Raw genomic sequence first — 12316 nt, 5'->3', positions numbered from 1 at the left:
GGTTGGACTAGATGACCCTCGTGGTCCCATCCAGCTCTACAGTTCAATGATTCTAGTATCCCCTCTCAGCACTTCCGGAGGGAGAGGGGACCCCGAGGAGTCCTATTCCCAGTCCCCACTTTCTTCTCTCACCTGGAACCGGTTTGATGCCCTCCAGCCTCCAGATGTTTCCTGGGGCGGGGCGGGCGGGGCATTCATCGCTTGGCGCGGGTGTGATGCATCTGGATGTTGGCACCGAAGGGGCGGGCGCAAGGAAGGAGTGGCGGGGCGGCTCCTTGACCCAAAGGAGAGGGATTTTAAAGACGGGGGTCGAAGAAACGGCAGAGGCGGCAAATCAGGACGTAAGAGCGGGAGACCTTTAAACCGTTTTAAGAATCGTCCAGAAATCTGTACTGGTTCTCGTACCGTCTGTGAAAGAGAGAGGCGAGAGTAGACGACGGGGTGGAAGCGAGGAGGACAGGGGAAATACGACGAAGGAACCGAGAGGAACAGAAAAGAGAGATAGATAGAGAGAGGGAACGAAGGAAGTAGAAAAAGGTAATTTCTAGCCCTTTTTTCTTTTTTTGAATAACAGAGCTGCGCATACAGTAAATAGCAAATAGATAAAAAGGGGAGAATTGAAAAATAGAAAAGTCAGAAGAGGAGGAGGAGGAAGAGGAGGGTGGCGGTGTCCTGCACACAATAGAAGAAAATAACTTTAAAACAGGAAAGCAAGGGGAGAGAAAGATAAATACAGATTCCAGGGCTGTGTAGTAGGAAAGGCCTGAGATCCCCATGGCGGCCCCGACGGGAGTGGAGCACTTTGCCGAGGACCTGATCTGCTCCATCTGCCTGGAGCTCTTCCAGGACCCCGTGATGCTGGAATGCGGGCACAACTATTGCCAGAATTGCATCGCCCGTTACTGGGCAGAGGTGCCCGTCGGTGGCGGTGGCGGCAGCAGCAGCGACAGCAGCAGCAGCGACGGGGAGGACGCTCCTCTGCCCACGTGCCCGGAGTGCCGCCGGGAGATCCCGGGGGGCAAATTCACGGCTAACCGCGTCCTGGGCCAGCTGGCGCGGAAGACCCTGGAGACCCTGTCCGCCCGGGCGAGCGACGAAGACGCCGAGCCCGACGGGCTGCTGGATGACGAAGTGCAGGGAGAGCTGCTCTTCTGCGCCGACGACGGCTGCCTGGTGAGGGCGCTGCAGCCGGATCACTGGGGGCACCAGTGCATCCCGTTGGACGGGGCTGTGGAGCGCTACAAGGTCGGTAGGCGGCGCTCAAGCATCCTAGATCATAGAATCCTAGAGTTGGGTTCCAAGGGTCATCGAGTCCAACCCCCTGCAATGCAGGAATCTCAGCTAAAGCATCCAGGGCAGATCAGACTTCCCCCCATGCTAGTGCCCTCCAGCTGCCTTTGAATACTCAAATGTGGAAGAACTGTGCACTGGGTTCAGTTACTGAGCCTGAAAACAACCCCCTAGCTTCCAAATCCCTAGCCTAGGCTTTTATTTAACTGTGAGTCTTTGGGAGATAAAGGGGGAGGAATGGGCTAGATCTGACACGTCCGCCCTCCTCTGCTTTTAGGCGATGATGCCTGTTACTTGACTGGCTTCCAAAGAATGGCAAGACAGCAGGGCTGAATTGGGTGGCTGTGGTGCTTCTGTTTATTCCACTGAGCGGGACCTGCCATTTCTGCCCCAAACTTCTACCCTGTTGCACAACCGCCTATTGTTGCTGGCTGCAGTAGCCCGTTGCGCCACTAGGGGGTGCCATGCCGCGTCGCAACTTGCACTTCTTAGGCCCGTCCAGTTTTCAGCGACAGTCAACGCAACCAGAATTCCGCCTCGCTGGACGTTATAGCTTAATTTTTGCAGCTCAGCAAAGCACGTTCTCCACTTAGCTGGCCCGTGCTTGTAGAAACAGGAGAGCATTTTTACATCAAATGTTTTCTCATAATGTTTGCAATTGGACGTGACTGTTACCTGGCACATTCAGAATCGTAATGTAGTAAAGCCCTGTTCGGACTGCCTTATTTCAGAATGCAGGTGTAGGCTTCATGTTTAGATTCCTTACTGTGAAAAGCAAACCAAAGCCCAAGAAGCATATCATTATTAAATTTGCATGCCACCCTTCGTCCGTAGATCTCAGGCTGGTACACAACATAGATAGGAAAGAGCTGGCCTCTGGGTCTCTTATATATTAGCTTAGTATGTGTGGGGAGTTTAAAAGAAAGAAAGAAGAATAAGCTGCAAGAGCCAGTGTGGTGTAGTGGTTAAGAGCGGTAGACTCCTAATCTGGGGAACCGGGTTCGCGTCTCCTCTCCTCCACATGCAGCTGCTGGGTGACCTTGGGCTAGTCACACTTCTTTGAAGTCTCTCAGCCCCACTCACCTCACAGAGTGTTTGTTGTGGGGGAGGAAGGGAAAGGAGAACATTAGCCGCTTCGAGACTCCTTCGGGTAGTGAAAAGCGGGATATCAAATCCAAACTCTTCTTCTCTTCTTCTTCTTTAAGCAATGAGTTCCTTACCTTTTGGTCTGATCTGTGTTGCAATCTCCATGGGGCTGTTCCACATGATTAATCTGGATGTGCAATTTATTCTGTGATACCTGTGGGTCTCAGAGTGGAAGAATGGCTCACACATCACCTGACCGTTACTCATTTTTGAAGAAAAAAAAAAGGATGCCTGTTGCTTGAACCTTGGGCTCAGTTTCGCAACTCTAGGCAAACAGTCTTTCCTAGATGTGATTCAGAGTTGTACATCGAGCTGCTTTAGCTGTATGTTTCCAAACATTTCCGCTAGCTGCGATGCCCTAGAGGGGGCTGCATCTCACCCAGTGGCTCCCTTTAGTTTCACGTCTGCTGTGCCTCTCAGGTACCTTGCCGCTCTTTGGACTGCTTCCCTGACTTTCTTGGTTGGTGAGCTGGTTTTGCATTCACTCTGAGCACCGGCACCTCTGGGTGGGTGTGCGCTGCCTTCTTGCTCAAGCTGCTGCAAGCGTTGATCACTTGCAGAGCCATGAAAACCAGGTGAGACATCGCTACGTGCGTTGTTACTCAGGACGGTGACTTCGCTAAACACGCCGTTTAATAAATACAAGCTGCTAATCCAGGCTTCACTCCAAAAACGGCAGCGTCTGGTGAAAAGGAACATGCCAAATTGGGAAAGGGGGTAGGAAAAAGAAAGGAGTGCAGGCAGTTTATTTTGAAGAGGGTGTCGTTCATGTTGCTGGAACCATGTTGCCATACATCCGGAATCTCCCGGGCAAAGACTTCGTAAGCAGCATCCGGGTGGAAATCGCTGAATTGTCTGGGGAAATCCGGACGTATGGCAGCCCATGTCGGCAGTGTAGATTTTGGCGAATTGCGTTTAAAATTAAAGCTCAAAACATTGGCCAGAAACAAAAACACAAAAACAGAACCTCTTTCACTTTTTGGAATATTGCCAGGTAGAAAAAGTCACGTCCTATTAATAACAACGAACTGGGTGTGTTTCTTTGAGAGGCGGAGCCCAGCATAAAGTTTATGTCTCCTCCTAATGGCTGGTAAAGTGGGCTAATGTTGCCTTTTGGTTTTCCCAATTCCAAGCAACCAAACAACAACAACAACAACAACAACAAGACCCCCTAACCAGGCTATTGATCGCTGTGGCTAGTTGGCGGCCCTACATGAGCAGCAGTTTCCAATGTATCCACATTGCCCTTTTGTGTTCATTCTTTGCCATGTCTGTTTCCATGCAGGAGGTCCTGACAGCTGCTCAGGCGGTGCTGGGATCCAGAGCCCAAGCGGCGAAATCGCTGCAAGAGCAGAGCGCCCAGAAATTTCCGGAAATCTCTGTGAGTCCAAGCCTCTTTGATGCTTCCGCCATTGTTTCATGGAGCCAGGCTGCATGTTACTTAAAGCACACACACTTTTTGCTTTTTGATGTGCGTTTAATGCCCGGTTTGAAGTGTCAGAAAACGGCAGAATCAATTAAGAAACATGTCCGAGAGGGGGACATGAGATAGGACGGAGCCTTAAAGCGCAATCGCATGTAACTTGGGTTATAAACATTGACGTCGGGTGAGCGGGAAGTCGCTAGTTTTGTTGAATTGCAATATAATTGTTGGGTAACAATTTTCTATATGGAAAAAAAGAATAAAATATTCTTCTGAAGGAGGATCTCCACCCCCATCGTTCTGCCCGGATACTGAGGTCCACCTCGGAGGGCTTTCTGGCGGTTCCCTCACTGTGAGAAGTGAGGTTATAGGGAACCAGGCAGAGGGCCTTCTCGGTAGTGGCACCCACCCTGTGGAAGGCCCTCCCACCAGATGTTAAGGAAATAAACAACTATCTGACTTTTAGGAGACACCTGAAGGCAGCCCTGTTTAGGGAAGTTTTTAATGACTGATGTTTTATTGTCTTTTTGAAATTCTGTTGGGAGCTGCCCAGAGTGGCAGGGGAGGCCTGTCCAGATGAGTGGGGTATAAGTAATAAATTATTATTATTATTATTATTATTATTATTATTATTATTATTATTTATTAAAAAGTGCATGTAATGTTTCTGCCACTTCTAAATGAAAGAAATAACAGCCTTGCGCACCCCAGTTCAGTCTGGGAGGCTAACACTTGGCTGCTGGCTTCCTCCCTCAAACAGTCCCTTTTCTCTAAGCACACTGGGGCTGCCGGATCAGAGCCGGTGCCCATTGCTCACATGTCCTCCTTTCCCCTCCATTGCTGTTCCTTCCCAAGGCCCAGCGCCTCCGCCTGGAGCAGCACCTCTCGGCCCAGTTCACCGAGCTCCACCAGTGGCTCCAGGAGAAGGAGGCGGCGATGAGGAGGGAGATCCGGCGCGAGGAAGAGCTCCTCCTCAGCGAGCTGGAAAGGAACCAGCGCAACGGGCAGGAGCAAGTCCGCGTGGCTGAGGAACAAGTGGCAAAGATCCAGGCACGGCTGGAGGAGCAGCTGGACCCCGAAACCTTCCTTAAGGTCAGTGTGTCTCTGAATGAATCTACAGGGTGGGTGAGTGGGTGGTGGGTGGGCTTCATTTCTGGATTGCAGGCAGAGGTACTCCACATCCTGCACATGCAAATGAAATATGTTTCCGTCTGTTTGCTTATTATTATCTGAAAAAATTGGAAGTCCTTGGGGAATTCAGGAAATCAGATAGAGTGTACCTGGTACACTTTGACCATAAAACTAAGAATCGACTGCTGGTGAAGAATAAACAAAACAGGGCCTTGTCCTGGAGTTAAAAATCATTGCAACTGGAATTTGTGTCATACTTTAAACAACAAAAATAGAGGAAACCATTGTTTATTTTCATCCTGGCCTGAGTCCTTGCAACCTTTCTATTTGCTTGTTAGTATCTAGCAGAAGGTATGACAAATCTGTACCTGTGTAGAAAGGGGGTGTCAGGGGAGTGGCACCTGCAAAGGATTCGGATTAAGATGTGGAAAGCAGAGCCAATGAAATCTGCCCGACAGGCGCGCCGAGTTCCACCCAGCATTGTGGGTGCCTGGCACATGTGTGTGATGTCACACGCGTGCGTGATGTCATATGTTGCCGCCGAAGCAGAAGGGCCCGATGGAGCCCCCTGTCACAGCGGAAGGGCCTGGACTGAGTGCCCTGCCACAGCACCTTCTCGGTAGTGGCGCCCGCCCTGTGGAACGCCCTCCCATTAGATGTCAAGGAAATAAACAACTATCTGACTTTTAGAAGACATCTGAAGGCAGCCCTGTTTCGGGAAGCTTTTAATGTTTGATGTTTTATTGCTTTTTTGTTATTATTAATAATATTCTGTTGGGAGCCGCCCAGAGTGGCTGGGGAAACCCAGCCAGATGGGTAGGGAAGGAAGGAAGGAAGGAAGGAAGGAAGGAATAATAATAATTATTAGTCACCCAGCCAGGCACCCACAGTAAAAATTTTGTGTGTGCCTCGGCACCCATGGTCCCCCAGAGATGGTGACTATGCTGCCAGTGATGCAAAGTTTGGAAGAACTGCAAACCCTTTTAGAGAGGGTGGGATTAATTATTATTAGTTATTAAATTTAAACACCGCCCTTCACCTCGGGGCGTTTCACAAGATAGAAATTCAGCATAAAAGCACAAATTAAAAACTTAAAAACAAAACAGTATTCCCCCCCCCAACATTTTAAAGGCTGTAGAATATGAATAAGCCGAAGGCCTGGGTGAAGAGGAACGTTTTTGCCTGATGCCTAAAGAAGGCACCAGGTGGGTTAAAGTTCCATAACAAGCTGTAAACCACCAGAGCGCTGGGTTGCTGAAAAGAAAGAGAGGTTCAACCGAAGTAATTTTTAAAAGCTTTGAATGTGGGGGAAGGAAACCCCCATGGAATAAACACAAGAAACAAGGAAGCCAGCAAGAGCGTTTCCTTTGCTGAGCAAGCCCTAGGCTACAGAAAGTCACCGTGACTGCCTCAATTTATATAATCCGGCTGCAACACACAAATCCAGCCATCATCTTGGATGAGGTCATGAGAAGCCTCGTGTGACAGGCAATTGCATTGCTTGCTTCCGTTTGACCAAGGGTGGAGGACCTTTTTTCTGACCAAGGACTGCATTTCCTTCTAGACAGCCTCCTGGGGGGGGGCACATGCCATTGGTGGGCGTGGCCAGGGGGCAAAAGTGGGCGGGGCAACCAATATGAATCTTTGCCTTTGCACAACTGGTTTCACACCCAAAAAAGCTTGGAGAGCTACTTTTGTCTCCTTGCCCCGAGGCCTGAGGTTCCCCACCCCTGGTTTAGACCTTGGCTGGGATATTACGACCAGTTTTGCGATGGCTTGGGGCCCAAGATGGCCTCTCTCAATATGGGCCGGCCCATTTTCTGTGACTGTCAGGGGAGGCCCAGCACATGGTCCTGTCGAAAGGTATTGCCCATGGGATGGTGTCATGAGGCAGGGCCTGCTTGGTGGTGGCTGTCCCGCTCATGGAACTCCCAACCCTGGGGAAAGTTGGCTGTCCTCATGGTTGACAACTGTTAAGCGTCACTTGAAGATGCATTTAGTCATTCATTCAAACCTTTGGTACATAGACGCAGTGAGGAGTCCATTAGCTTAAGTATTACTATATTTACGGTGCCTGTAGCATCACACTTTTGAGTTTTGATATAGGTTTTAGCTACTATTTTAGCAATGGGTGTTATCGTGATTGACATCTGCGATTGCTGCATGACACTCTGGGTTCCCGTGTGAGGATAATAATAATAGTAATAATAATAGTGATAATAATAGTGATAATAATAGTAATAAAATTTCTTATTTGTACCCCTCCCATCTAGCTGGGTTTCCCCAGCCACTCTGGGCGGCTTCCAGCAAAGCTTAAAAATACATTAAAATGTCACAGGTTAAAAACTTCCTTAAACAGGGTAGGAAACCCATAACGGTGATGAAAAATAATTTAAGACGTCCTGTTTTAAGCAGGTTCTGTGATAGCCAGGAAACTATATTCTAAATGGTCAGAACATCTCTGCAGATTCCCTTTTCCCTTTTTTCTTTTTTTGCAGGACATCAAAGCCTTCACAGAAAAGTGAGTAGACCCTACGACTGAACCTCCTGCTTCTGTTCTCAACCCTCTCAACAAACATGCATTTATTTGACTTCATCTGGGGATGTAACTAGAGCTGTGCCAGCAATATTGTTAGAGGGTGGGCCAGGGTCTTTTGTGGCTCCCGGATCTTCTGCCTCTCCCCATCACTTTTAAAAATGATTAAAAAAACAACTCTGCTTCCAGCTTTCTCTGTCTGCTGTTTGTTTTCGACTCATGATCTGTGATCCACAACTAGAGCTCATTCCCTGCTAAGATCAGGAATATAACACCAGTGCCTTTTGCATCGATTAATCCACACTAGCAACCACTCCCGTGTTTGAATAATGTAATATGACTCATATTTAGGGGCTACCTGTAAATGAGTATTAGTACAAAGAGCAGCACTTTCAGATCTGGCCACTAGGTGGAGATAAAGAGCAGCTTGTGACACTCATAATCATGTATTCAACTTTATACGATTTCCCCCCCTGTTCTTGCAGATATTGCCCTAGTGATGAGAAAGGATCCACACTGCCTGTGGTCGCCCGTGAGTTCAGCCTGGGCCAATTTAAGGGCCCTATTCAGTACATGGTGTGGAAGGAGATGCTGCCAGCTCTGAGACCTTGTAAGTATTGGAGCGATGAGGATTTATTGCCACAACAGCTTGGCATAAAGTGTTTCTGTGATACTGTGGCAAAATCTGCCACTTGAGGCCAGTGCTGCTCTGTAATAATAATAATAATAATAATAATAAATAAATAAATAAATAAATAAATAAATAAATAAATTATTTATACCCCGCCCATCTGGCTGGGTTTCCCCAGCCACTCTGGGCAGCTTCCAACAAAATATTAAAATACAATAATTCATCAAATATTAATAACTTCCCTAAACAGGGCTACCTTCAGGTGTCTTCTAAAAGTCTGAAAGTTGTTTATTTCTTTGACATCTGATGGGAGCATGTTCCACAGGGCGGGCATCACCACCAAGAAGGCCCTCTGCTTGGTTCCCTGTAACCTCACTTCTCTCAGTGAGGGAACCGCCAGAAGGCCCTCAGCACTGGACCTCAGTGTCCGGGCTGAACGATGGGGGTGGAGACGCTCCTTCAGGTATACTGGGCCAAGGCCATTTAGGGCTTTAAAGGTCAGCACCAACACTCTGAATTGTGCTTGGAAACGTACCGGGATCCAATGTAGGTCTTTCAGGACCGGTGTTATGTGGTCTCGGCAGCCACTCCCAGTCACCAGTCTGGCTGCCACATTCTGGATTAGTTGTAGTTTCTGAGCGCATTGCAGTAGTCTAAGCAGGAGATAACTAGCGTATGCACCACTCTGGTGAGACAGTCTGTGGGTAGGTAGGGTGTCAGCCTGTATTCCAGATGGAGCTGGTAGACAGCTGCCCTGGACACAGAATTAACATGTGCCTCCATGGACAGCTGTGAGTCCAAAATGACTCCCAGGCTGCGCACCTGGTCCTTCAGGGGCACAGTTACCCCATTCAGGACCAGGGAGTCCCCCACACCTGCCCACCCCCTGTCCCCCCAAAACAGTACTTCTGTCTTGTAAGGATTCAACCTCAATCTGTTAGCCACTATCCATCCAACAGTGTGTGTGTGTGTGTGTGTGTGTGTGTGGAATCTTGCATCTCTTTTGACCCCTGCCCCATCTGAAGCAAACTGGGATAGCTGAGCTGTTAGAGCATGAGACCCTTAATTTCAGGATCGTGGGTTTGAGCCCCAAAAGATTCCTGCATTGCAGGGGGCTTGACTAGATGACCCTTGGGGTCCCTTCCAATTTTACAGTTTTATGATTCTATGAAGTGCCATGCCTGCTCTTGTACCGAGTGCCAGATGACGAAAGATCTCCATTTAACACAACTGGGTTGCAGCTTGTGAAACTTGAGTTCTTTTGTGGTTTAGGGTGGACATTAGAGAAGAGCAGGGCTTTATCTGAGGAGATAAAGAAATAAAGAACTGCATAACTTTTAGAAGATATCTGAAAGCAGCCCTGCATTGGGAAGTTTTTAAATGTTTGACATTTTAAAAATGTTTTTATGTGTGTCGGAAGCCACCCAGAGTGTCTGGGGAAACTCAGCCTGATGGGCAGTTTATTATTATTATTATTATTATTATTATTATTATTATTATTATTATCTTTAACCACTATGCGGCAGGCAGAAATTTAACAGGTTATGGCTTTCCAAGACTGGAACTATAATTACAGGAAAAGTTTCTCCTGTTGACATTGTGGCTAGATCTACACAGCTATAAAAAAAAACCCCTGTGAAAACGCTCTGTGAGAAACCATTGTAATGCTCACAACTGAAAATATCACTGAGTTGCGATTTTAGCTCTACAGTTCCATCTGGTGCCACAGTGTTATAACGCATTTATAACGCTGCATTTTGTCGAATGTAGCTGAGTTCTCTGTCTGTCTTGTTGTGTGTGGCCCCTGATTTGTCACCAGGCCCTCTAACATACAGTACTTGCCAAACACAATACGAATTTGTATGTGAAACAAAGGATATGCAGATACTTGTTCTCTTTGTGTGAGAAGGGTGGCGGGCCTGATGCACATGCAGTGTGCTGGGCCCAGAAAATCCTCTGCTTAGTGTAGATCTACCCTGCCTTCAACATTTCTGAATGTAATGTAAGGTGTCGGTAACCATTACGTTGGTCGTATCCCAACAGCTCCCTGTCAAATCACCTTGGATCCTGCCACCAACCACCCCAACCTCGTGCTCTCCAAGGACCTTGATAGTGTTCGTCTTGAAGACAACCCTGAGGATGAGGTCCCTGACGGGCCTGAGAGGTTCAGTAAGTGCGTGTGTGTGCTGGGCGCTCAGGGATTTACCTCAGGACGCCATTACTGGGAAGTAGAGGTGAGGAATAAAACCAGCTGGGACATTGGTTTGGCCAAGGAGTCCGTCAACAGGAAGGAAGCCAAAGTGAAAGTCAAGCCCAGCAATGGATTCTGGGCCATCTGGCTGAGGAACGGTAGTGAATACAAGGCCCTTGAGTCTCCCCCCAAGCTGCTGTCCCTCAAGGCCAAGCCCCAGAAAGTCGGGGTCTACCTGGACTACGAAGCAGGGCAGGTCTCCTTCTATGATGCTGACACCATGCTCCACATCTACACCTTTTCGGACATCTTCTCCGAGCGCCTCTACCCCATGTTCAGCCCTGGAGTCAACAAAGACGGGCTCAACGGCGAAGCCCTCCACCTCCTGTCCCTGCGGACATAGCAAAGGCTGTACCTGGAAGTCCCAGCAAGCCCCGCCAGGACCCTGTTTCATTTGCAAACGGTCTTAATTTATGTTGAGTTGCTGGAAAAAGGAGGACTTGGACCAGGTGGTGCCTGGCTAGGAAACCATTGGCGCCCCGTGCAAAGTTGATCTGAGCTTCCCAATGAAAGAATGGGCACAATTCAAAGTGTTGGTGCTGACCTTTAAAGCCCTAAACAGCCTCGGCCCAGTATACCTGATCATTCAGCCCGGACACTGAGGTCCAGCTCCGAGGGCCTTCTGGCAGTTCCCTCACTGCGAGAAGTGAGGTTACAGGGAACCAGGCAGAGGGCCTTCTTGGCAGTGGCACCCTCCCTCTGGAAGACCCTCCCATCAGATGTCAAGGAGATAAACAAGTGTCTGGCTTTTAGAAGACACCTGAAGGCAGCCCTTCAGTTTAGGGAAGTTTTTAATGTTTGATGTTTTATTGATTTATTATTATTATTATTATTATTATTATTATTATTATTATTATTATCCTGTTGGGAGCTGCCCAGAGTGGCTGGGGAAACCCAGCCAGATGGGCGGAGTATAAATAATAAATCATTCTTATTCTTATTCTTATTATAATAAAAGTATGATAGGAGTTTGCATTGTTTTGTGGTGTATCAGAACCTGGGGCACTGCCTTGAAGGAAATATTGGCACAGATAAGGATAGTAATATAGGAGGAGGGAGGGAGGGCAGAAAAGAGACTTGCAAGTAAATGATGAAGTTCTGGACAATGTAAAACGACAAGTGACCTATGCACATTTTTTTAGAAACCACACACCCTCAATTTTGAGTGATGAGGTAGAGCAGCCAGAAGCTAAACGTTTCGGTTCTGAAATGGGAACCAACTGATCCTCCTACTTTAGCAAAGAGGGGGAACTTCTGAATGTACACGCAGGGACGCATTAAAGCCACGTAACCTCAGCCTGGAGAGGGCAGCACCAATATCCCATAGCTTCAGCGAACGATGCCTTTCTGAACATCTCCGAAACTGCCACGTTGACAACAGCAACATTTCATTTTTTATTGGAGCAACAGAGGAAGGCAGAAGTGGAAACGTTTTGCCATCGGAATAAAATGTTTCCTGTTAATCACAGTTAGTGCTGTGTGTGTGTTTGTGCAAAAGCAAATACCTGCAAAGCCCAGGATTAGTCTCCCTAGCTTACTCTCTGCCAAAGATATCGGTAACTCTAGAGCAGGGGTGGCTAACCTACAACCCATCCAGGTGTTGAACTACGACTCCCATCATCCCCGACTGTTGGCTGTGCTGGCTGGGGCTGATGAGAGATGGAGTCCAAGAACTTCCAGAGGTACAGAGGCAACCCTCCTTTCCGGGCTGCTAAGATTCTTTTCTCTTCTTGTAAACAGGACAAAGCGAAATGGTGTCCTCAGACAATTGCCATTCCCATGGAAATAAATGAGAATTAATTGCAGCTCCTTCTGGCTGCAATCTTAACCTTACTTCACTGCTAGTAATCCCTGTTGAATGCAATGGGGTTTTCTTCTGAGTAATGACTGTTCATCTGGATCAAATAA

The 12316-nt window shown here is 47.9% G+C and overlaps 1 protein-coding gene across 1 annotated transcript; it reads left to right on the top strand.

The window, feature by feature from the left end:
- Positions 1 to 571: 571 nt before the first annotated feature.
- LOC117058303 (zinc-binding protein A33-like) lies at positions 572 to 10972 on the top strand. The gene is made up of 6 exons (XM_033169386.1): positions 572 to 1245; positions 3722 to 3817; positions 4715 to 4951; positions 7489 to 7511; positions 8012 to 8136; positions 10201 to 10972. Exons 1-6 carry the CDS (start codon positions 775 to 777, stop codon positions 10749 to 10751), a joined length of 1503 nt encoding a protein of 500 aa, XP_033025277.1. The 5' UTR covers positions 572 to 774; the 3' UTR covers positions 10752 to 10972.
- Positions 10973 to 12316: the final 1344 nt, after the last annotated feature.

Source organism: Lacerta agilis, chromosome 14 (assembly GCF_009819535.1).
Source record: "Lacerta agilis isolate rLacAgi1 chromosome 14, rLacAgi1.pri, whole genome shotgun sequence".
In the NCBI taxonomy this organism is placed as follows: domain Eukaryota; kingdom Metazoa; phylum Chordata; class Lepidosauria; order Squamata; family Lacertidae; genus Lacerta; species Lacerta agilis.
The sequence above is the reverse complement of the archived record's forward strand: the minus strand, read 5'-3'. Positions and strand labels throughout refer to the sequence as shown.

What these genes read in the sequence shown, in the direction of transcription:
- LOC117058303 (XM_033169386.1), top strand. Translation starts at nt 775, where the DNA reads ATGGCGGCCCCGACGGGAGTGGAGCACTTTGCCGAGGACCTGATCTGC. An exon ending in GGGCTGTGGAGCGCTACAAG is followed by an intron (nt 1,246 to 3,721) that starts GTCGGTAGGCGG and finishes GTTTCCATGCAG; the next exon opens with GAGGTCCTGACAGCTGCTCA. An exon ending in ATCAAAGCCTTCACAGAAAA is followed by an intron (nt 7,512 to 8,011) that starts GTGAGTAGACCC and finishes CTGTTCTTGCAG; the next exon opens with ATATTGCCCTAGTGATGAGA.